Raw genomic sequence first — 26,795 nt, forward strand, 5'->3', positions numbered from 1 at the left:
GGACAACACAATGAATTCTTGGAATAATGTGTAGGATACTGACTGGTGGAAGTAAGCAGATTCTTGTTCCATTGTATAAGGCTCTGATTAGGCCACATGTGGACTGTTGTGCACAGATTTGGTCACCTGGTTTTCAAAAGGATGAAGAGATGTTAGAAAGGGTCTGGAGATAATTGACTTAGGTATTTTCTGATCTGGAATGTTGAATATGAAGAAAGGTTGAAAAGATTCAATTTACAGAATTTAGTGGATAGGAGGAAGAGGGATGATAGTGACCTACAAGTTACGGGGGTTGTTATAGTAAGGGGTTATAGGATCAATGTTGAAGAGGTTTTACAGAAAACGGTGGAAGATCAGTGGAGAACCAGAGGTCATACTTTTGGAAGTTGTATAAGGAAGGTGTGAGCAGAGGAATGAGAAGCAGGTTTTTTGCATTTGGAGTTGTGAATGATTGTAATTCCTTGCCTGAGAGGGTGGTATCTGCATAGAATTTGAGTGTGTTTATGGTGCCGTATGTATGACAAAATGATCTCCTAGATGAGTTTGATTCCATGAGTCTTAGGTTAATAATACTATACAGTATTATTATTTTAGTCATAGTCTAAAAATGCTTAAAATACAGTAATGAATTTTTTGGATTTGTGTGTATTTTTATTCAAGTTTTTAAAGTTATATATTAATAAGTTTTTCTGTTAAAGAAATAATGAGAATTTATTATTCCATATCAAAATTCAAGAATGAAAGTTAGTATATTAATCTAGAGCTGAAGATTTTCATGGTTATCTCTTCATTGTTAATAAATTTAAAAAATGCATTCATTTTAATATGTAAAGCCTATTATCTTTTAACAATAATTAATATTTGTATTATATGAAGTTGTTAAAAATTGCAAGTTATAAAAAAAATCTTATTTTTATGATTTACTTCAGTTATCATCCTATATTCTTTATTCAATTTCTGCGACTTGGCCAACAGCAATAAATGATGTAATATCTACATTACAGCCGGCAAATGTTCCGACAGTATCTGTAAGTACATATTTTTAGTGCTAAAGATAATTTGTCTTCAGAAAATTGAAATATGTGTACTATTTCTTAAATCATATCCTTTCATTTTAACTTTTTACGCATAGTACTTATCACTCGACTATGTCCACTGTGAGAGTTTGATAATATTACAGTGATAATCCATGATTACTTGTGCTTTCTTAAGGTACTTGGATTACCCTGTCTGGTTACCTATTCAGATTTTTAATGCTTTTAAAATGAGTAAAAAAGATTATCTACTATAGTCTTAAGTTTTAGAGATCTTTGTTGTTTGGAACACTGAATTTTAATTGAAATGACTGACTGTATGTCTTTCTCCAACTTTTGACAGATAGCCTTGTCCAATTAGCTTGTTGGTCTTTCATAATCCTTCTCCCCAAGATATGTTATTGTTTGTTGTACTGTGAGATATTTCTTTGGATGTTTTTTTATTTTTTATTTTCCCCTTCAGTGAAGTGTATTTAACCTGGAAGAATACAGTGACAAATTATTATTCTTCATAATCAAAGAGGAATTGAGAGGTACACACATTGTTATAACTTGAAACACAAATGAGACAGAACTGATAATGAGAAGAGTTAGTCCTTCTTCCAACCTAGCATTAACACATTCACCCCAGGTGATTTATCACATGCTTCCCTCAAGCGGGAACTTGCTTGATGGCTCTGCACCATTACCTTGTTAATAGCATATTGTAATTGAAGTTTTGAAAGTGTACTCCTCCAAGGAAAATGTACTCTGAAGCATTGAGAAATGCTGATGCTGCTAGAATTTCCTAGGATCAATTGATCAGATGTTATGAAACAGCTAGCTTTCAAGATTGTGATATAGAAAGTGTGTAGTGTGACTAGTCACTGTTTTAGTGGCTAGAAATGAAAACAGAATTATTTGAACAGTGAGGCAATGCAGTTAATTGCTGAAAGAGGTTGGAGCAGCATCCAGATAATGAGACTAAGGTACAAGAAAATTAATAAACAGATTAAAAAAACAGCTGAAAATAGATAAACACCTGGTTTAAGACTTCAAGAGAATGCAGCTAGAGAAAATAATCAAAGGACTCATCATCATCATCATCATCAAATTCCTGCCATGTACCCTCAAGGGGTGTACAGGATATGATAGTACTACATGAAAAAATTACATCATTATTAATTTCCTATCTACAATTTTCCTCCAAATCAGTCTGTTACTTGTCAAGACGCCAACATTATCAGATCTTATATTTCTATCTTCTAAAGCACTTTGTACAGTATCAATCCACCTATATCTTGGTCTTCCTCTAGGTTGTTTTGTTGCCAACCTGGCAGAGAACACTTGTTTTGCTAATCTTTCCTTGCCCATTCTGTTTAAGTGACCATACCACCTGAGATTAGCTCTGCTAACACATTCCTGGATGCTGACAATGTCAAGTTCTTTCCTAATATCCTCGTTTTTAATATTATATTGCCATTGATGCCATCTGTTCACGCCTATAATCTTTCTCAGGACTCTCATATCTGTGGTCTCTAGTCTTTGGTCAAGTGTTTTACTTCTGACCCAGCTCTCAGATCCATAAGTTAAAACTGGTTTGAACACTGTCTTGTACACAGCTAATTTAGTGTTCTGACTAATTTCTCTCTTATTCCATATGAATATATTCAATTGACTTCCCACCATACCAGCTTTGCTTATTCTGTTGTCTATTTCTATATTTAATTTACCATCTTCAGTAAAAATTGTGCCTAAATAGCTGAAATGTTTTACTTGTTCCACAGGTTCTCCATTCACAACACAGTTGACATTTTCAATGATTCTGCCTATTTTCATTGTCTTTGTCTTTTTATTGCTGACCTTCATACCATATCTATTACAACAGCTATTCAATTTAATCAGAGAATCTTGCTGACTTGTAGCGGATTTATTTAGAAGTATAACATCATCCGCATAAAGCAAAGAGCTGACATTAAAATCTCCAATTATGATATCATGTTTAATACCACTTTCCTTCATAATGTGATCCATATAGATAATGAATAACAGAGGGGATAATGTACATCCTTGTCTCAGACCAGATTTAACATTAAACCATCTTCCTGTACTTCCTTCAATTCTAACTGCTGACTTACAACTCAGATAAAGACTAAGTATTGCTTGATATAATTCCCCATTGACACCATATAACCGCAGCGTATTGAATAGCTTCTCTCTTGGCACCTTGTCATATGCCTTTTCCAGATCGACAAAACTTAAATACATATCTTTGTTATATTCCCATGCTTTCTCAACTATTTGTCGTAAAGTGAAGATCTGATCCTGATAGCCTCTATTTGGCCTGAATCCAGCTTGTTCTTCACCAAGCTTTTCTTCCACAATTCTTCTCAACCGTTTCTCAAGTATACTTGCATAGATCTTGCCATGAACACTCAGTAGGGAAATACCTCTGTAATTCTCACACGCAGTTTTATTTCCCTTTTTTTATATATGGGTACTATGAGAGCTCTACTCCAGTCATCGGAAATTCGTCCCTCTGTCCAGGCTTTCTGAACTATGCAGTGCAGCCACTGTAAGACTCTTATACCACCATACTTCAGCATTTCTGGTCGAATATCATCTACTCCTGCTGCCTTTCCACATTTCAAGCCTTTGATGGCTTTTTCTACTTCTAGTATGGATATGTATTTCTGACTGCATTCCTGGTCAGTGTTTTTTACCACTGTGCTGTCATCACTGCTTGTTTCATTTAGCAGTTTTTCAAAGTAATTACTCCATACTTCAAGAATATCTTTCTCTCACGTTTTCATGTCACCTTTATCATCTCTAATTCCTTTTAGAGCACTCTTTCCTCCATTCTTAAGCTTCTTCAACAACCTCCAGAATATTTTGCCACCTTCTTGATATTTATTTTCTATATTCTTGCCAAAGTCCTCCCATGACTTTTGTTTAGCTAGTTTTACAGTGTTTAGCATTCTTGCATTTGTCTCTATATTCTCTAAGAGCACAAGCTGACTTATTTGACAGGAACTTTTGGTATGCTTTCTTCTTTTCCTTCACTGCCTCTTTTAACTTCCTGTGTCCACCAGGGAGTTCTGATTTTTTTATCCTTACAGATAACCTCACCACATGCCTATCTGGCAGAATCAATCAATGTTTTCTTCAGAGTTTGCCACTGAATCTCCAAGGTTTGATTCCTGTTCTGAAGCTCTTTCATTTTTTCTTCAATAATCTTTGTGTATTTTAGCCTACAGTTCACATCTGAGAGCTGCTAAACTTTTATTCGCTTTATAACTTTCTTACATTTTATTCTTTTCAATATGAAATTCAATTTTATCCTGCTCAAGACTAAATAGTGATCACTTCCAATTTCAAATCCTCTGTACACTCTGGTGTCCTGCACCAGGGAGAAAACATCACTATCAACAATAACATAGTCAATGAGACTTTTCTTATTCCTAGTCTTTTCTCTCCATGTGAATTTGTGCACATTTTTATGTTGGAACATGGTGTTAGTAATAACCAGTCCATGTCCTGAGCAGAAATCCAAGAGATATTTGCCATTATTATTAGCTTTACTCTTTTCTCCAAATTTTCCCAAAATATTTTTGTATGTCTCACAATCATTTCCTATTTTGCTATTTAGATCCCCAACAAGGACCAACTTTTCATTTTTCATTGTGTCAGTTGCTTTTTCTAAAGCGTCAAAAAATTCCTCCACTTCTACCTTAGTAGAACCTTCTGTGGGACCATAGGCACAAATAAGTCTCATTGTCCAGTTCCCCATTCTCATATTTGCCCACATTACTCTACTTGAGACTGACTGCCATTCAAGAAGATTAGCCTCGTATTTTGTGTTGAATACTATGGCTACTCCTTCTTTTCCTTGATTGTCATTGCCTAAATATAACATTTTGTATTTATTGCTCAGAAAGATCTCACTAGTTTTGGTCTTTTTTGTTTCAGTCACCCCTATTATGTCGATCTGGTACTTATCTAATTCTTCAGCTAGCTCCATTTCTTTGCCATTCAGGCTTCTTACGTTGATAGTAGCGATCTTTAACTCTGGTGATGTTGAGTTGGGGTTTGTTTTCAGATTTGTTCCAGTAGTTGACTTTTCGCTGTTCGCCCTTGTTCCCTGGCGAAAACAACAGGGGCCTTGTTTAACCGGGCGACGCCCCAGCCGGCATGAAATTTTGTCATGTTGTACCATCATTCTATATTTTGGTTAACCAATAAGAATACAATTTGGTCGGCTAAATTCCAAATTGCCAGCCCATCCTCGTCCGTTCAGGACTATATAAAGTTATTAATAAGATATATAGTCCTTTTGATTTTCTCTGTGTTGAGTGGGTGCATTTTTGCAAAGTTTTCAACATATTCAACATACTAGTTCAAGTGTTTTTTGGTTAAATTTTATTTGTGAAATTGGTATTTGTGAACAGTCTGTTTTTCTATGATATAGAAAATATCAAATAAAACTTAATAATCCTATCTTTTTATAAGAAAAGGACTGTATCTGGTAATCTTCAACAAAATATCAGCATAGACATGACATCCTTTAAAACTCATAAAATAATATGAATTTTTAACATAAAATGTCTGCATGAAAACAAATTATTTATGTATATATTGCATAAAGAAAGTGTACACTGATCATAACAATGCTACTGGATTGAAGAAAATTCTTTCTTAGAAAACAAATGCAAATGAAAATAAAATCTGTAGTCATTTACTAAACTACCAGTTTTATACAGGCCCTGTTTATTACTGGATAGTTATTCAATTTTTTAATTATGCCCATCATAAATGCAATTGTGCATGTCTAGAGATTATTTGATGACATAATTTGTTTATGTAACTGTAAATTATTAGTAATTTATATGTCTCTAATGAAAGTATTTCTGTTCACAATTGTTCTTTTCCTCCCTTATGTATGTCGGCCATTCTCAGATGGCTCACATCCTGTTAATGTTAGTTCACATATTTATAGCTTCTAGCAATTCAAAGGTCATAAGGGATGATCAAGTGCGAAATATAGCCTCTCTTGGCCAGTTTCCAACTCTGCCTTCCAGTGGTATCACCTGTTATCACAAAAGAGGCTATAGTGACTCAATATTCTCAGTATTAAGTATAACATCTGTTAGGAGGAAATGCCAACTACCATCTACTATTGATATACTCTGCTGAGGGGTGGTTAATTTCACAGGGATCTGGCCAGACCAATTAAACTGACTGAATTTGATTAAGATTTTGAATTTGGATATGGAATAAACATTGTTGCACTGATAGGCCTTTGTGAAAAGACTGTGTCCTTCTGTTTGCTTGGGCTACCCAATCCTGATATACAGGATACTTAACATCAGCTAGTGACTAATTTGGAGCAGAGGTCATTACAAGTACCTTGACTCCATTGCTTCTAGAAACATTATCTAAAGTGTCATTACATGTCTTAAGCTGAAGACATGTAATGACACATTAGGTTTATCTACCTTAAGTTGAAGAGAGTTGAAAGATAGGTAATTTCCCCATGTTTGCAATTATAGAGGCGATTTTGCTGTGACCTGAAACAAATGAGAAGTAATTTTTCTACAGACTTCGTGAAACTTTTTCTTTCTATGAGAACTTGGAGCATAGGGGTACTGAACAAAGACTTTTTGCTTGGTATGGTATCCCTATGTCGTCACTGATTTCACAGGTGCAAGTTGAAAATTCTTGCTCTCCAAGAAATAAGATGTATAGGAAAAGGTGACATTCAGAAGAGTAGCACTTGATTTATATACTCAGGATGGGAGAGTGGCAAACATATGTAAACTGACTTAATAGAAATGCAAGTAATACTTTTCTTGTATATAATTATTAATGCAAGGCTCCTAACTGCTAAATTTAAAACTGAGATTAAATCTCTTAGTGTAGTTAGTGGCTATGCTCCTACTGAAGATTCAGAAAATGAAGCTGGTTAAAGAATGCTTCTTTAACCAGCTAGAAGACTATGCAGTTTTAGGAAAGGTGATATGATTAATTATTTTAAGGTTTGAAGGCTAAGGTTGGCATTGATTCCAGTTAATGGGCAGGAATAATTATACCATTTGAAATTGGTAATGTAGTGACAATGGCAAGAGACTTCTCTAGTTATGGAAGCTAAATGAGCTGAGAATAATCAATGCTATTTCAAGCATAGGAATATTTCTACAAGAACATGATTATATTCTAATTAATAGCAAATGGGCAAGTTCTGTATAGTATATTAGGACACAGAAGTGTAGAGATAAGCTCTGCACCATTACCTTGTTAGTAGCACATTGCAATTAAAGTTTTGAAAATGTACTCCAAGACCTCCAAGGAAAATGTATTCTGAAGCATTGAGAGATGCTGATACTGCTAGAATTTCCTAGGATGAGTTGATCAGATGTTATGAAACAGCTAGCTTTCAAGATTGTGATGTAGAAAGTGTATAGCATGATTACCCACTGTTTTAGTGGTTAAAAATGAAAAAAGAATTATTTGAACAGTGAAGCAATGCAGTTAATTGCTTAAAGAGGCTGGAGCAGCATCCAGATAATAAGACTAAGGTACAGGAAAATTAAAACAGATTAAAAGAACAGTTGAAAATAGATAAACACCTGGTTTAAGACTTCACAGAGAATGCAGCTAGAGAAAATAATCAAAAGACTACATAAAGTTCTAAATAAAATGTATAGTCCTTTGCTTATTTTCTCTAGCTGCATTTTCTGCCATGTTGTTGATCATCGTCATCACATCTTGGTGATTTATGAAGTTTTAATTTAATTATGATCAATGTGAGCTGAGTAATCTTCAAAATCTTTCTAAGCAACAAATACAAGATGTTATATTTAGGAAATAAAAATCTAATATCACAATGGGAAACTGGACAATGAGACTTATGCTTTTAGTCCTAAAGAAGATTCTACTAAGGAAGAAGTGGAGGAATTTTTGAGGCATTAGAGAAGGCAGCTGAACACAACGAAAAAAGAAAAGTTGGTCTTTCTTGGAAATCTAAACATCAGAGTAGGAAATGAGTAATTAAAATGTTTGGGGAAGATTCTGAGAAAAGAACAAAGCTAATAAGTAAGTGCCTGCTAGATTTTTGCTAGGACATGGACTGTTTATTACTAACACCATGTGCCAACATAAAAATGTGTACAAATTCACATTGAGAGAAGATGCAAGGAATAAGAAGTCCCATTGACTGTTATTGTCGACAGTAATGCTTTCCCACTGGTTCAGGGTACAAGAGTATACAACAGAGGATTTGAAAGAGTACATGATCACCATTTAGTGTTGAGCAAGATAAAATTAAACTTCATATTGAAAAGAAGGGTGTGTAAGAAAGTTTTGAAATGAATCAAAGTTGAATACCTATCAGATGTGAACTGCAGGCTCAAATATGTAAACATTATTGAAGAAAAACTGAAAGAATTTGAAAACAAGAACCAGACACTTGGAGATTCAGTGGCAAACCCTAAAGAAAATGCTGATTCAGCCAGAGAAACATGTCGTCAGGTTGTCTGTGAGGATAGAAAAATCAGAACTCCATGGTGAATTCTGGAAGCTAGAGGCAGTGAAGGTAAAGAAGAAGCATATTGAAAGTTCCGTGCAAGTAAGTCAGCTTGTGAACTTAGGGAATATAGAGGAAAATGTAAGAAAGCAAATCATTATGTGAGATTTGCTAAACAAAAGTTGGGAAGGCTATGGTAAGAACATAGAAAATAAATATCAGGAAGGTGGTAAAATATTCTGAAGGCTATTGAAAAAAGCTCAGAAATGGAGAAATTGGAGATGGTAAAGAGGACGTGACAACTGAGGATAAAGATTTTCTTTGTGTATGGAATAATTACTTTGAAAGATTGCAAAATGAAACAAGCAGTTGACAGCATTGTGCTAGAAAGCACTCAACAGAAAATCTATCTTGAATATATATATCTGTACTTGAAGTAGAAAAAGCTATCATGAACTTGAAATGTGAAAAGGCACCAGGAGCAGATGATTCAGCCAGAAATGTTAAAATATGGGGGTATAAGTTTGTGGCAACACTACATAAAACAGAAATCCTGATCAGAGGATTGAGTTACAGATGATTGTAGTAGAGCACTCCTAGCACTTATCTATTTAAAAAAAAAAAAAAAAAAAGGAATAAAACAATGTCAGAACTGCTGAGTTTTTTGCAAATACTCTTGAGAAACTGCTAAGAAAAATGGTGGAGGAGAAGAACAAGCTGGGTTCAGGCTTATTCTTCAAATGGAGGTTGTCAGGATCATATTTTCATATTAAGGCAAATAGTTGAGAAATCCCATGAAAATAACAAGAATCTGTATTTAAGCTTTTAGATCTGGGAAAGACATATGACAAGGTGCCAACAGAAAGTTGTTCAAAATGCTCCAGTTATGTAGTGTAAATGGGATATTACATCAAGTGATATCAGATTGAGACTATGTAAATAGGATATTACATAGTCTCAATCCGAGTTGTAAATCAGCAGTTAGAATTAAAGGAAGTACAGGAAGATAAGTCAAGTGTGTGACAAGAATGTGTTATCTCCACTGTTATTCATCATATATATGGATCGCATTATAAAGGCAAGCAGTATTAAACCCGATATAAAAATTGGAGATGTTAATCTCAGCTCTTTACTTTATGCAAATGATGTTATTCTAAATAAATCCAGGACAAGTTTGCAGGATTTCCTGAACAAATTGAATAACTGCAATAATAAATTTTTGAAAATCAACATTAAAAAGACAAACTGTGAAAATTGGCAGAAACATTGAAAACATCAACTCCATTCTGAATGTTGAACCTATAGATCAAGTGAAACATTTCAGCTATTTAGGCATGATTTTTAGTGTAGTTAGGAAATTTGTCAAATTAGTTAAAACACTAAACTAGCTGTATACAAGAGTGTTCAAACCAATTTTAACTTATGGATCTGAGAGATGGGTTAGAAATAACTGTTGATCAAAGACTAGAGACCACAGACTCCTGAGAAAGATTAGAGCATGAACAGATGGCATCAATGGCAATATATTATTAAAAATGAGAATATTAGAAAAGAACTTGCCATTGTTGGCATTCAGGAATGTGTTAGCAGATCTTATCTCAGGTGGTATGGTCACTTAAACAGAATTAAATATAATATGATTTTGATGACAGGATTTTTTTAACCAGGTTTAAATAATTCTTTTCTTAATGACATAATTTCATTTACCTCATAATAGTTAATAAAGGTAATCCTGCAGAACAATTTAAATAGATAGGCAGTTTAAGCTAAGAACAATGTTGCCAGTACTTGTAGTGCTTAAATGGAAACCAGCTACAAGAAATTGGTGAGACAAGGAATATGTAGTTATGGTGGAAATATTGAAATAAAAGTAGTCAGAAGCGCTCAAAGGATTTCTTCAATATCAAATAATATTTACAATCAGGGATAAGGAATTTATGCTCCCCCCCACACACACAAAGCTTTAACTTCATCTGGTAGGTAAATTTGGTTGCCAGGGTTTTTTTGGAGATGGAAAGTGATCCAGAGGCAAGCAACAAGTGTGGTGACAGATTTGTGGAATGCTCCCTGTGGAACTGTGGAACATTTGTGGGTTGCAAAATTTAGTTGATAGGCAGAAAAGGAGGATATAATAGAAACAATTTACTAAAGGGATTTTATATGATAGGCAAAGAAACTTTTTAATTCATTAGAGGAACAAGAACAAAGTATCACTCCTGAAAATTGTGTAAGAGTAAGGTTGGCAAGGGGCTTTTTTCTTGAAGAGTGTTGAATGAGTGGAATTGATTGCCAGAAGTACTTTGCAAGGTATATGCATCATGCAAATAATGGTTAGTATGGACTTCTTGCAGTCAGTCTTTGGACATTCACGAAGATGTCCAAGTTAATAATATTTAATTTAAAAATGAAGTAAATTATCAGTAATTAAGTCCAAATTTCCATGGTGGACCTATTGTTTCATTCTGGGTGTCTCCACGAATGCAGGTTGCAAAGTTTCCAGCGATGGCAATCTTGAGCCATTCTTAATTTGTTTCCTATCACTTGGTTAGAGGGTCTTCCCATCCAGTTGAAGGTCTACTGAGTTCTTTCTTAGTTGATCTTGGATGCCAATTTGAGACATGGTAGGTCCACCTGTTGTTGAGTCTTACAATATAACCTGCCCAATGTGCCTTGTTGTCATATATGGTTTTCACTATTTCTTTTACTCTGGTTAATTTTCTGATAGTTGTATTTTGTGATGTGGTCTTTTTTACTTATCCCTAAGATACTTTTTTCTATGGCATGCTAGGTGATTTATAGACTAAGTTCTTTTCTGTATGATGCTCCAAGTTTCAGAGAGTAAGTTACAGATAGAAGGACATAGCTGTTGAACATGATAGCTCTTATTTTGATATCTAGCTTAGGATCTGTGATTATGGATTTGATACAATTAAAGGACGCCTGCAGCTCTTTTTCTTTTTGATATTTCTTCAGAAATATCATCCATGTTTATTGTTTGACCAAGGCATGTATAGGATTCTACACTTTCTATGGTGAGATTATTTAATTGGATGGTGTGGTAGTAGCATTTGTTTTTCATCCATTTGGTTTTGTCAAGGTTAATTTTTAGGCCTATTTTATTACAGGCATGATGCACTTGATGAAGCATTGTTTCAAGTTGCAGAGGGTCTTGAGTTATGAGTAGTATATCATCTGCAAACATTAATATTTGGAGCAGCTCTCCATAGATGTTTATGCCACCTTTTAAGTCGATTTTTCCCTGAGATGTTCCAGAGTACACATAAATAGGTTTGGTGATATGATATCTCCTTATTGCATACCTCGGTGTATGGTGATAAATATAGGGTCATCAAATAAGGTTATTTGTGTAGAGCTACCAGTGTTAATTTCTTTAATTAGATTGATGTAGACTGGATCGATGCCTTGTTCTAGTAGCACCTGTAAAACTGTATGTTCTGTGGTGTCGAAGGCCTTTTTTAAAGTTGATAAATAGAAAGCAAAGAGGGATTTAGTATTCTTTGCATCATTCACTAAGTTGGGTGACTACTTGTATGTGATCTATTGTAGAATAACCTTTTCTGAATTTTGCTTGTCCTTTACTATTATTTTCTTGAAGGGTGGCTTTGATTCTGTTTGATATAATTTTTGTCATTAACTTATCTATGTGATAGCAGACATATAGAACAGTAATTCTTGATGTCTTCTATGTTTGCTTTTTTTGAAGAGAAGAATTGTTTCTGATATCTCCCATTTTGATATTTTTCCTGCTTTTAGGTACCAAGTAAATCTTTTGAGCATGAACACAAGTAATGATCCAGAGCTTTATAAATTTGTGGTCCTCCTTGTTGAATATCCTCAGTTTTTATCTGATCGATGCTGAGAGCTGTATTTCATGTTTTTGAGTGCATATTCTATTTTGTCTGGGAGCACCTCGGGTACATCTTATATATAACCCTTTACAGAAACCAAAACTTGGTTTCGGTAAAGGGTATTTTGATTCAAAAAGATCATTGTAGAAGTCATGTACTAACTTTACCATTTTTGTTCTGTTTGTGTGTCTTTTTCCCATCTTGATCTAGTAGTGCTGTTGGGATTGGTCATAGTTCATTCACTTTCAACTCTTTTTAGATTGTGGTGTTTCCCAGTCATTTTTTCCCTGTAAGTTTGATAGTCCTCTAGGATCTTCTTAATATAATAATATAAAGAAGATCCCAGAGGACTATCAAACTTCCAAGGAAAAAAAGACTGCGAAACGCCACAATCTAAAAAGAGTTGAAAGTGAATGAACTATGAACCAATCCCAACAGCACTACTAGATCAAGATGGAAAAAGACACACAAACAGAACAAAAATGGAAAAACTTAGTACATGACTTCTACAATGATCTTTTTGAATCAAAATATATATTTAATTTTTAAATTCAAGTTGTCAGTTTGGTTTATCCTTTAGTTTTCTTCTCTTTTTTTTTTTTTAGTAAATTCAAAGTTTACATGGAGAGTCTTTCTTTAAATAAATAATTTAATTTTAACTTTAAATCTCAAAGCTGTATAACTGAGAGGAGACCTCTACATAGTCTTTAAAGGAATGCGGAGAACCGACCAGGGCTTCTGACCTAATGTTCAATCTTCACCTTCTTGTGGTGCACCCTGTTGGGTATCTACCTGGATACTGAACGAATGAGGATGGGCTGGCAATTTGGGATTTAGCCGACCAAATTGTATTCTTATTGGCTTAAACCAATATAGAAAATGATGGTACAACATGACAAAATTTCATGCCGGCTGGGGCGTTGCCGATTAAACAAGGCACTTATTGTTTTTGCTAGGGAACCAGGATGAACAGCGAAAAGTCAGCTACTGGAACAAATCTGAAAGCACACCCCAACTCAACATCACCAGAGTAAAAGATCGGTACTATCAACATAAGAAGCCTGAATGGCAAAGAAATGGTGCTAGCTGAAGAATTAGATAAGTACCAGATCAACATAATAGGGGTGACTGAAACAAAAAAGACAAACACTGGTGAGATCTTTCTGAGCAATAAATACAAAATGTTATATTCAGGCAATGACAATCAAGGAAAAGGAGAAGCCATAGTGTTCAACACAAAATAAGAGTCTAATCTTCTTGAATGGCAGGCAGTCTCAAGTAGAGTGATGTGGGCAAATATCAGAATGGGGAATTGGACAATGAGACTTATTTGTGCCTATGGTCCCACAGACGGTTCTACTAAGGTAGAAGTGGAGAAATTTTTTGATGCTTTAGAAAAGCAACTGACACAATGAAAAAGGAAAAGTTGGTCCTTGTTGGGGATCTAAGTAGCAGAGTAGGAAATGATTGTGAGACATACAAAAATATTTTGGGAAAATTTGGAAAAAAGAGCAAAGCTAATAATAATGGCAGATATCTGTTAGATTTCTGCTCAGGACATGGACTGGTTATTACTAACACAATGTTCCAACATAAAAATGTGCACAAATTCACATGGAGAGAAGAGGCAAGGAATAAGAAAAGTCTCATTGACTATGTTATTGTTGATAGTGATGTTTTCTCTCTGGTGCAGGACACCAGAGTGTACAGAGTATTTGAAATTGGAAGTGATCACTATTTAGTCTTGAGCAGGATAAAATTGAATTTCATATTGAAAAGAATAACATGTAAGAAAGTTTTAAAGCGAATAAAAGATGAGCAGCTCTCAGATGTGAACTGTAGACTAAAACACAAAGATTATCGAAGAAAAAATTGATGAGTTTGAGAATAGGAACCAAACCTTGGAGACTCAGTGGCAAGCCTTGAAGAAAATCCTGATTGATTCAGCCAGAGAGGCATGTGGTGAGGTTGTCTGCAAGGATAGAAAAATCAGAACTCCATGGTGGACACAGGAAGTTAGAGGCAGTGAAGGAAAAGAAGAAAGCATATCAAAAGATCCTGGCAAATAAGTCAGCTTTTGCTCTTAGAGAATACAGAAACAAATTCAAGAATGCTAAACACTGTGTAAAACTAGCCAAACTAAAGTCATGGGAGGACTTTGTCAAGAACATAGAAAATAAATATTCTGGAGGTGGTTGAAGAAGCTTAGAAATGGAGGAAAGAGTGCTGTAAAAGGAATTAGAGATGATAAAGGTGACATGAAAACAGGAGAAAAAGATATCCTTGAAGTATGAAGTAATTACTACAAAAAATTGCTAAATGAAACAAGCAGTGATAGCACAGTGGTAAAAAACACTCAACAGGCATACAGTCAGGAATACATATCCATACTTGAAGTAGAAAAAGCCATCAAAGGCTTGAGATGTGGAAAAGCAGCTGGAGTAGATGATATTCGACCAGAAATGCTGAAGTATGGTGGTATAAAAGTCTTACAGTGGCTGTACTGAATAGTTCAGGAAGCCTGGACAGAGGGATGAATTCCTGATGATTGGAGTAGAACTCTAATAGTACCCATATATAAAAAGGGAAATAGAACTGATTGTGAGAATTAGAAGTATTTCCCTACTGAGTGTTCCTGGCAAGATCTATGAAAGTATACTTGAGAAACGGTTGAGAAGAATTGTGGAAGAAAAGCTTGGTGAAGAACAAGCTGGATTCAGGCCAAATAGAGGCTGTCAGGATCAGATCTTCACTTTACGACAAATAGTTGAGAAAGCATGGGAATATAACAAAGATCTGTATTTAAGTTTTGTCGATCTGGAAAAGGCATATGACAAGGTGCCAAGAGAGAAGCTATTCAATACGCTGCGGTTATATGGTGTCAATGGGGAATTATATCAAGCAATACTTAGTCTTTATTTGAGTTGTAAGTCAGCAGTGAGAATTGAAGGAAGTACAGGAAGATGGTTTAATGTTAAATCTGGTGTAAGACAAGGATGTACATTATCCCCTCTGTTATCCATTATCTATATGGATCACATTATGAAGGAAAGTGGTATTAAACATGATAACTGAATTGGACATGTTAATGTCTGCCCTTTGCTTTAAGCAGATAATGTTATACTTCTAAATAAATCTCTCACAAGTTTGCAAGATTCCCTGACTAAATTGAATAACTGTTGTAATAGATATGATATGAAGGTCGGCAATAAAAAGATAAAGACAATGAAAATAGGCAGAATCGTTGAAAATCTCAACTGCATTGTGAATGGAGAACCTATAGAACAAGTGAAACATTTCAGGTACTTAGGCTTGATTTTTAGTGAAGATGGTAAATTAAATATGGAAATAGACAACAGAATCAACATAGCTTTTATGGTAGGCAGTCAGTTGAATAAATTCATATGGAATAAGAGAGAAATTTGTCAGAACACTAAATTAGCTGTATACAAGACAGTGTTCAAACCAGTTTTAACTTATGGATTTAAGAGCTGGGTCAGAAGTAAAATGCTTGACCAAAGACTAGAGACCACAGATATGAGAGTCCTGAGAAAGATTAGAGGCATGAACCGATGGCATCAAAGGAAATATCATATTAAAAACGAGGATGTTAGGAAAGAACTTGACATTGTCAGCATCCAGGAATGCATTAACAGAGCTAATCTTAGGTGGTATGGTCACATAAACAGAATGGGCAAAGAAAGATTAGCAAAACAAGTGTTCTCTGCCAGGTTGGCAGGAAAACGACCCAGAGGAAGACCAAGATATAGGTGGGTTGATATGGTACAAAGTGCCTTAGACGATAGAAATATAAAATCTGATAATGTTGGAGTCTAGACAAGCAACAGAATGATTTGGAGGAAAATTGTAGATAGGAAGTTAGTAATGATGTAAATTTTTCATGTAGTACTATCATATCCTGTACACCACTTGAGGGTATATGTCAGGAATTTGATGATGATAAATTAATTAAATCCAAATGAAACATGAAATTAAAAAAAAATTAAAGTTTGTTGTACATCTGCTAAAATGGCATTTTTTAACTCTCCCTCAAAAGGTTACAAACCTATAGTACATTGATATTTTGTTGAGGTAGGGATTTTTTCCTATTTTTATTTTTAATTTGTTCAAAGTATTATAAATAATTAAAGATATTGCTATATCTTTAAAAAAATTTTAAGTGAAAGAGAAACCTATCTTTAGGGGTTGGGGTGTTGAAGTTGCTGAATAAGTAGAAACATCAAAAACATGAACCACATCCTGAATGGAGAACTCTATAAAACAAGTAAAACATTTTGGCTATTTAAGCATAATTTTTTTTATAAAGATAGGAATTAAATATGGAACTAAACAGAATTAGCAAAGCTGGTGCGATGGAAAGTCAACTGAATAAAGTATGGAATGGAGTTTTGATAGAAGATAAAAAAAAATCCAGATTTTAAATTTCTTGAGAATTTTAGGTAACTTGAGTGAAATGAAGCTGATATATAGTAGAGATATAAAGCCTTTATATCTCTATTGTTTAGAGAAGAGATATAAGGCCTTTTACATCAGTACAGTGAGCTCTGGATTAAATAGTAACTTATGAACAGTCTGTTTAGGATAGCCATTTTTCTGAAAGGTTGTAAGAAGAAACAGTAATTCTTTGCTGATCTCTTTTTCTTACTGAGGAATAAGAAATCACCTAATGCAGAATGATGCTAAGCTTTTGTGGCAGATGATGAGATAGCGCATGTATCTGTTGGTATATGTGGGTTTTCTATAAATAGAGATCTTCAGTTTTATCTGACACATGAGTGAGGTTGACATCCAGGAATGGGATGGAACCATTAACTTCCATTTCCAAGGTAAACTGTATTTTTTGATGTTGATTGTTAAGATGGTTCTGGAACTTCTTTAAAGAATCTGGTCCCTGGCTCCAAATTAAGAAAACTTCATCAATATAACTTTTCCATAACCTTGACTTTAATGGGAAAGAATTGACTGCTTTTTCCTCAAAGGTTTCTAAATATAAATGTGCTGATATAGGAGACAGTGGATTGGCCATGGCCAAGCCAAAGTTCTGTGTATAAATAGTATTTTTAAAAAGATAGTAACCAGAATTTATGCAGTGGGTCAGGAGTGACATAACTTTTTTGATAACTTATCTTTTATAAGAATTAAAGCTACTTCTGTGTAGACACATTAGTAAAGAGATGAAAAACATCGAAACTTTTCATAATATCTTTTTGAAGATGAATGTCTTTAATAATGGAAACAAAGTGTTCAGAATTCTTCAGAAAGGAGATGGTTGTGCCTATTAAACTTTTTAAATCTTTGGTCAAATGTTTTGAAAGCTTGTGTGTGGGAGAATCAATGTTTACTCTGATGGATTTTAGTGAAGTGTGTTTTTGTTATGTATTTTAGACAACCATATAATTGTGGAATGATAAGATGAAGTGAACAAAGAGAATTTTACATTTCTAGGAAAATCTGTAGTGGTTCTCAGTCTTGTTAGTACGATTATACGAAGTTCATGAGTTGGACCCCTTTCATTTCCTGAAAGGGGTCCAAGTCTTCTAAGAAGATGAAACTAGTTGAGTTCAAATATTTTTTTCTATTTTGGTATCTCTTGTCTTCTAGCTAATAAATATCTTTAATTATGTCATATGGACAAGTACATAATCAGCTAGATGAACTAAATAATCAAGTGTATATTGGTCTTTTTCAAGGAAAAAACATATCCAGGCAATCTACCAGAAATTAGAATTGTATACCAGAATATGCATAAAACCAGGTCATTTTACCTGCTAACTAATTCCTTGTGTACGAAAGAAAGGAAATCCAAACGACTAAGAGGTGAAGATAAAAATAGCAAAATACTTGAGAACAATTTTGAATAATTATGAATAACTCACCAGTGAACTTTGTTACGGATGCTTTATCAAAAAGAATAATCCATAAAAGAACTTTCATTGAGTGTAACAGTTTTATAATATGTGATGAGAATTCGAAAGTGCACCAGTATTGAATGGTATAATGATTGGGGAAAAGAGTTTTACAAACAGTTACTAAAATATCTGTAGCATAGCTCTAGCTACATCCAAATTGAGGAATGGCCTAGTAATACCGGTATTCAGGGAGGGTCATCTCCTAAATAATCCAGAAAATTATGAGTCACTCCAGAAAATTAGAGGAGTTACAACTTCCTACCACACTACTTTCATGCCTTGTGGGAATAGAATTCTTCTAAACTGAATTGAACCATATACCATATTTGCTCAAAAATCAAGTAGGTTGCTTGAAAAACAGGTTGAGCATATCCATTGCTTGTAAAGCAGTGGATATGCTCAAAAGGAGCAAAAGATAAAGCCTTCTTTAATCTTCATAGATTTCTCCAAAGCCTTTTTAATGCAGTTAATAGACAGATGTTCAAAACTCAGTTATTATGGCATACCCTTTCAAATAAGTGAAGCAATTGCAGAACTATCATGCAAGGTCACTGGAGAAATATTTGAGAGCTTTTCTGTTTCCACTGAGTTTTTCAGAAAAAATCTTTTGCATGCCTTTTTATTATTACCCTTGACTACATTCAGGCTTGTAGGTAATAGGTACAGAATAACTCTTGAAGATTCAACAGGAATGTACATAAGCAGTCTTTGCTTTGCAGATGATTTTACATGTATATATACAGGGTGGTTCAAAATTCCACGTACAAACTTTGAGGGAAGGTAGAGAACATCAAAATCAACCATTAGAAATATATACACGTTTACACAAGAATAATGTTTAATTTGCCAAATATTTCAAAAAGGAATTCAAGAGCATCAATCATCAATTCAACACAACAAACCCTAGAAATCTGGATTAGCTCAGCATGGATATTAGAAACAAGCCACAACATCCTTTGGTCCAAGACTCTCCTCCTACACAGATGTCGCTACAAATTTGAATGTTTATTTAAAGAAAGTGTAGAAGCCTTACTTCAACGTCCTAACTTGAATTGTAATGATTGTATATCTATATCAAAAATTTGGGAAAGTTTAATTAGGATAACACAATAAATTTTTTTTAATTTATTTTATTTTTATTTTTAATTTCCTTTATTAGTCTAATGTTATTTAAGATTATATGAATTGCTGAATTAATATCTTTAATTTTGACTTTAAAAATGTTTACTCTTCTAATACTTAGCGATATGACATTGCGCAGCTCGTTCTATGTGTGAATGATCAATTGTTCGTATTCCACCTTGTTTTTTAAAACCATTCCTATGTAGCCACTGAAGATGGTCTGTAATATTCAGACCGAAATATTTGGCAAATTAAACATTCTTGTGTAAACGTGTATATATTTCTAATCATTATGTCACAAGTATCGTTAAAAAAATCAACCATATTCACATAGGAAAGCATGACTAGAAATGCCACCTGAATGTGATAGGTGGCACTGTTTGCCAGCACTTTAAGTGAGCAATTATGGCTTCCTCATTCAAGCTTTCGGCGAAGAGCACGTCGTTTTACAAATGCTGAGATGGCAGACATGCACCTCGTTTACCATATTATGTATCCAACTACTATTGAACTGTTCAGTTATGCCTATTAAAGTTTTTTTTTAAACTACTTGCTGCCTTGTGTTATTTCTGTATCTTTGTGTCCCTGTTAGTACCATCCGGGGTATTTCCGGTCATGCTTTCCTATATAATATATAGTGAATAGAAATTGCAAACCTCTTCAGTTTCATAACAGCCGAACTAATATCAGGAAATCTAAAGTTGTCATCAAAAACATGAGAATTTGTCTGCACAGTACCACCACTCGAGCCATATTTACATAAAACTCTTAAACCACCACTACTCAGTGTGTGTGCAGTTAATTTATTAATAGCTTTGGGACAACATAGTTTCAATCAATATTAGGATAGATGTGACAGTGTTGGGGATATGGCAAGACATTTCTCCCAACATTTTCATCCTTGAAGAAAGCTGGCAGATATCTGTAATAGAAGCAATTCAGATACGTCAACTAAGGCGGCTGGCACACCAATTTAAACATCCATTCTCACCTGTGTTCACTGTCCTTGCTTTCCTGCAGACCAAATAAGGGGAAAGAAAGAGTGAGGTCAAGCAAACAGTTTTGGCAATACATAGTTTTTTTGAAGATGAACTCATGTGCCAACAGACATTTATTTGTACATTTTTGTATATGTTTTCCTATTCACACCTGAATAAATTGATGTGGAAGATGCTAAAATTATTAATTTATCATGCATAAACTTGCAATTTTGTATTTATCCATGCTTAATGTATGACCCGATTGTTTCTGTTGGAAGTTATTGCTAAAGACATACCTAATGTAAGGCAATGCAAACTATATTACTAATCTGTTTTAAATGTTAGTGAAATCATAATAATGTTATCATGTATAAAACTTTTTTTTTGCACAGGCATTAGCACAATAATATTCTAAAAAACCAGTAGCAGCATCTAGATCTATTCAAAGTACCCTTGTGCTCAATGTTTTGTGGTTTCATCATCATATCTGCACCCTAACTTGAGGAATGAATATAAGGTAGCTACTTGATCATGGATTGGAAATTCAGATGTGGCTTTAATTCCTCCACCATTTTTTTTCATAACAAAACTGGATTATAATATGCTCATTCTCTGGCCAAATTACTTATTTCTTTTCACTGAAAAAAAAAAAAAAAAAACTTATCTGAAGAATAATTGGAACAGTCAAGTTTTCTTTACTACTTCATCATTCTATGAGGTGGTATCAAAAAGTTTCGTGACTAGCTCTGTTTATGAGAAATTACTTTATTTATCTACGTTTACACACTATCACCTTAAAATAGTCTCCTTGCATATCAATACAGCGCTCCCAGCATTCTTTCCACTTCTGGAATGTGTCCTGGAAGTCTTCTTTTTGAAGCATGTCACGCACCTTCTGCGATTTGTGCTGGATCTCCGCAGTGATGTCAAAACTGTGACCTCTGAGCTGGATCATCTTCGGGAAGAGGGCGAAGTCTGCAGGAGCCAAATCTGGCGAGTATGGTGGGTGCGGAAGTGAGATCATGTTGTTTCTGGCGAGAAACTCGTGTGTGAGGAGAGCTCAGCGACAGGGTGCATTGTCATTGTGGAGCATCCAGTTTTTCGTGCACCACAGATCTGGTTGCTTTCGCTGAATGTCCTCCCTCAGACGCCTTAAAACCTGGCAGTAGAACTCGCTATTGACAGTCTGGCCCCTGAGGACGAATTCTCGATGCACAGTGCGGCGAATGTTGAAAAAGATGATGAGTATGCACTTGGTCGAGCTGTGGACCTGCCTCGTCTTTTTCGGTCATGGAGATGATGGGCTCTTCCACTGTGAAGACTGTTGTTTCGTCTCAGGGTCGTACCCCATACACCCAAATTTTGTCACCGGTAACGATCCTCGACATGGATGGGTCATCCATGACACACAGTCGAAGTTCTTGGATGACTTCGACACGGTGTTCCTTCTGCTCCTGGGTCAGCAGCCTGGGGACGAACTTGGCAGCAACACGGTGCATGTTCAAATCACACGTGAGGATTGCCTGGACTGTTCCGTATGACACGCCGACAATGGTAGCAATGTTGTGGAGTGTTCTCCGACGATCCTTATGCACAAGTTGCTGAATGATTTCGACAATTTTGGGGGTTGAGCTCGTTGAAGGTCTTCCTGATCTCTCATCATCTTCCAGTGATGTTCTTCCGCTCTTGAAGCATGTGTGCTACTCAAAACACCTCAAACGACTCATTGTAGCATTGCCGAATCATGTCAAATGTCTCTGTGGCAGATTTGTCCAGTTTTGTGCAGAATTTCACGTTTGCTCTTTGTTCTAACTTGCTGTCCATGATGAAATCGCAAGTGGTCAGAATAGCATCAGTTGCACAACTCCCGATGTACATGTCTTTTGGCACACTGACTTATGAAGGTAGGTGCTCCCTGTGACTGTGCGTGCAGCCTTTTGCTGCCATCTGTTGGCGTGTTACAAACCTAGTCTGGAAACATTTTGATACCACCTCGTATGTTATTGAACCTTTGTTGACATTTGTTACTGGCTTATACTGTTGATATTTTTTCAGATTAATAAATTGGTATCTTTTAAATATAAATGCTGTTGCACTTCTTTTGTTTCTTTACAGTCTGATCAAGTTATGCATGTTTTGCTGGAGCTGTTAACTGTGCTTCCTGAAGAAGTAAGTGATAACCAGATAAGTGAACATCAACCAGGCAAGAGAATTTTTATATATATATCCGTTTTTGTTTAATTCCATTAATTCTAATTTCAATAGCTGGCAAAATTTCTCCTCTCTCCTAGTTGTAAAAATCATTTATTACCATTGAGTGTGGATTTCATAGTACAACTCTAGCGTCTTGCCAATGCTTTGGACCTTTTATTTGGGAACTAGTAAACTATGAAAAATTCTCACTTGTTACAGAAGACAGTATGCTGAGAATAGCAGAAAACAACCAAAAGGTAATAAAATGTATTAACGTTTATGACAGTCCTTCGCTAATCTCATGTTTAGAGAATAATACCTGAAAGTCAGCATTCCTCTTATTTCTGTTATAACATGATCACAGAAAAATACAAAGAAAAAAACCTAACAGGAAAAAATATGAAACCATTTCTGTGGTTAAATGAATTTTGTTTGGTTGATTTTTAAATAGTGACTGTTGGAGACTTATTGGCTCATGCTATCTTTGCAAGTGTGCTCTTGACAGTACTTATATAAACTGATTGCATGAAGTTCCAATTCTTTGCATTGTAGGAAGATAAACAAGTAGTCTAAAAGCTGTTTGGTAAAAATTCATCCAGAATATCTTATTTTCCTTCCATATGTTAAGCTCAGTAGTCTGTCATGGTCAGGTAACTTGGCTTGAACAGAAACCTAATTAATTATTATTATTATTACATGACACCTCCAGGGAGTCCAAAGACTCATTGAGGGAGGACACCTACTCTACAACTCTCCGTCTCCACCATTCAATCCCCCAACTAGAACTAACCACAACTACACCATCTACCCTGGAATGACTTCTGATGGGACTATATTGATAAAGTACATATAATAAACAACTATGTTATACCAACTAAGGCTGTTGGCATCTTCAGGGTACATAACTGATGTAAGGCACTAAAAAGTAAAAAACTCTTACAAACTATAATCAACCGATTCCCATTATATTAGACAAAGAACAGAGCACATACAGTACATGCATAGAGCGTACATGATCTCACTTGTTATTTAGGAACGTTCTATAGTTGTCACTGTAATTCAGTTCTGGTGAGTTAAGAGATCTAATAAGGGTCTTCCAGATCACGGGCAAGATTAGTCGTCAGCCACCACCACTAGTATTTCCACAAACAATCGCAAACATCCATGCCCACGCATGGATTCGAACCTGTAGCCTTTTGGCTGAAGAGCAGATATGCTAACTGCTTGTCCAACCAGGCCGGCTAATTAGTGATAATAGAGTAGTTAATTGTTTCTGTATTTTCTGAGAGGAAAAATCCACATCTTTACGAGCCTGCCCAACTCACCTTCATTTTAAAGGCCATTAGAAAGGTTTGGAAAACTCTCATATTATCCAGGAAGAAAGTTAGTTCTCTTAGATAATTCTAGGATGGATTTTGTCATGAAAACATACTAAGAAATTCAGTGAAGTCATAAAAACGTTGGCTATATACGGATCTACTGCAAATGACATGAATGTAGAGCTTTGGCTAGGGATAATCTGAGGAACAAAGCACCTAAATCTGTACTGTGGTTGTCTGGGCAGTAGCTGAATTGGAGCCTAGGATATTGGAAACCTGTTCTAGATGGAAACTGATTACGAAACCATGAATAGGAACCTGAGGTAGGAAAATGCCTAGGTTACTGATTGTGGCACCTAATCAAGGACTACTTCAGTATCCTCCCATTCAGTAATCAGGTATGTTTTGACTTTTGACCATAGTAAACTCAAAGGGACCACAGAAATAGTTTGTTATAAAGGATAAGTTGCTATAGTGAATTTTATTTAGAATTGTGTGTGTGTATGGAACTTTGGCTAGTATGTTGTGGCAGTTTGTTATAGTGAGTAACTTAGTTATGATGCTGTTTTTCATAGTGATCTTCAAGGACTACTTTCCTTTTGTACATTAGGCTAGAAATTTTGTGTTTCTGTCTTTCATTGGCTCTTGGCCTTGCCTGTGTCAACATTATTTACTTTGTACAAATGCTCTCTACTTGTTTACTTAAAGTTTGGTTCTTGGCCTTGGTTTTTTAACAAGGGTGCCAACCATCTTCAAGATAGGAATAAGCCATATCTAGAGGCCAAATATATATCTGCCATTTATTTCTATGGTGAAGGGTGACAATATTTGCAAACTCATTAACAATGTATTAAAAACTGACTTTAAAAGCACAAAGTGGAAACAAATGTCCAGATGACGACAATGCTTTCTGGTCCCTTTCCAAATCTATTTAGATATCAGTTTTTAACCTGTTTCCACTTTTTTGCACAAACCACTCTTCTATGTTATTACTTCTATAAATCCCTCTGTCAGTGATTTATTTTTGCCTTGTTTGATCTTCAAAAAGATAAATATTAGATTCCTGTTTATTAGTCCAGATACCAGTCTCCTTATTTTGAGGCTTTTCTCTGATTATTCTCAGTGTTTTGTGTTCCAGAGTTGACTAATTTGCATCACCCTTTTACATTCTTCTAATCCATCAGAACTAATCCTGTTAGCATCCATCCCTCTTCTTAGGAAGTGCAACAAATCATTAATATCCAATTACTCCCACCTGAATTCTTTCTTGAGTAATGGAGAAATCCTTTAAGTCAATATCTGGAAAACTTTCAGCTAATGCTTTTTTTTTTTTTTTTAGCATGGATTCTGCAACCTTTTGGTGATAATTAAACAATTTAATATGATTCAGTTGCCAATTAAAATGCTTATTTAGCCAATAGCTTGTTCTTGCTTGTGCAAGAATTCTTGTTTATATCCTCACATTTCTTGCTTATGTCCTCATAGTACCAATCTATAAAAAGGCAAATAAAGCTGATTGTGAGAAGTACAGAGGATTTCCCTATTGAGTGTTCCTGGTAAGATTTATGCAAGTATACTTGAGAAACATGGCTGAGAAAAATTGTGGAGGGGAATCTTGGAGAAGAACAAGCTGCGGTCCAAATCGAGGTTTCCAGCATCGGCATTTAACTTAGACCAATAATTGAGAAATTATGGTAAATACAACAAGGATCTGTATTTAAGTTTTGTAGATCTGAACAATATACTTCCACTCATAAGATTAGAGAATGCAGATATGAGAGTCCTGAGAAAGATTAGAGGCATGAACAGATGGCATCAATGGCAATATCATATTAAAAACGAGGATATTAGGAAAGAACTTGACATTGTCAGCATCCAGGAATGCGTTAGCAGAGCTAATCTCAGGTGGTATGGTCACTTAAATGGAATGGATGACGAAAGATTAGCAAAAACAAGTGTTCTTTGCCAGGTTGGCAGGAAAACGACCCAGAGGAAGACCAAGAATTAGGTGGATTGATACGGTACAAAGTGCCTTAGACGATAGAAATATACAGACTGATTTGGAGGAAAATTGTAGATATGAAGTTAGTAATGATGTAAATTTTTCATGTAGCACTATCATATCCTGTATACTACTTGAGGGTACATGCCAGGAATTTGACTACAGAATTATCTGTTGAAATGTACAGGATAAAGATTCTATTCATCATGTTATTAGAGAGAAAATTAGTATCTTTCAAGTATTTCTGTCTGATTTATTTGTTGTGTCTATTGCTCCCTTAATACTACCAACCATTTTGAACTTTTTGATTTCTTTTCTTAAATGTTCATTATCTCTAGTCCAGCTCTCCTAACAGTGAGGTTATCTTCTTTGGAGAATTTAATGTTCTCGACTCTAGCTGGATTTTTTAACTGCACAGATCAAGCAAGTAGAGCTGAGACATTTGCTATCACCAGTGATCTTATGCATATACTGGTCTGGTTGGCAGAGTGGTTAGCATACCCTCTCTCCAGCCAAAAAGGCTGCAGGTACGAATCCTGCTATGGATGTTTGCGATTGTCTGTGAAAATAGTAGTTGTGGTAGGCAGTAGATGCCATCGGTGTAGATAATGCAGTTTGCTGTAGTTGGTGGATTGAGTAGTGGAGATGTAGAGTAGGTACCCTCTCTCAACAAGTCTTTGGACTCCCTGGAGGTGTCACATAATAATAATAATGTTCACATGCCTACCAGTTTACCTAATCATTTTCCAAATACTCTAGATCTCTCCTTATATAGTGACTTCTACATATACTGTGGATTTTTTTTTTTTCCCCCTAGGTAATTGTCTACAGTTGAGTGATTTCTT

At 35.1% G+C, this 26,795-nt stretch overlaps 1 protein-coding gene across 2 annotated transcripts in view; it reads left to right on the top strand.

The window, feature by feature from the left end:
- The window catches only part of cdm (importin-13-like protein cdm), a 389,177-nt gene that overhangs the window by 36,661 nt on the left and 325,721 nt on the right, over nt 1-26,795 (top strand). For both annotated transcript variants that reach the window (XM_090408166.1, XM_090408167.1), the window contains exons 4-5: nt 930-1,028; nt 22,552-22,605. In XM_090408166.1, coding sequence (XP_090264292.1) covers nt 930-1,028; nt 22,552-22,605 — 153 coding nt within the window. The remainder of the gene's footprint in view (nt 1-929; nt 1,029-22,551; nt 22,606-26,795) is intronic.

This window comes from Typopeltis vanoorti, chromosome 18, assembly GCF_054136105.1.
Source record: "Typopeltis vanoorti isolate ZY-2024b chromosome 18, IOZ_Tvanoo_1.0, whole genome shotgun sequence".
NCBI classification, from domain to species: Eukaryota; Metazoa; Arthropoda; class Arachnida; order Uropygi; family Thelyphonidae; genus Typopeltis; species Typopeltis vanoorti.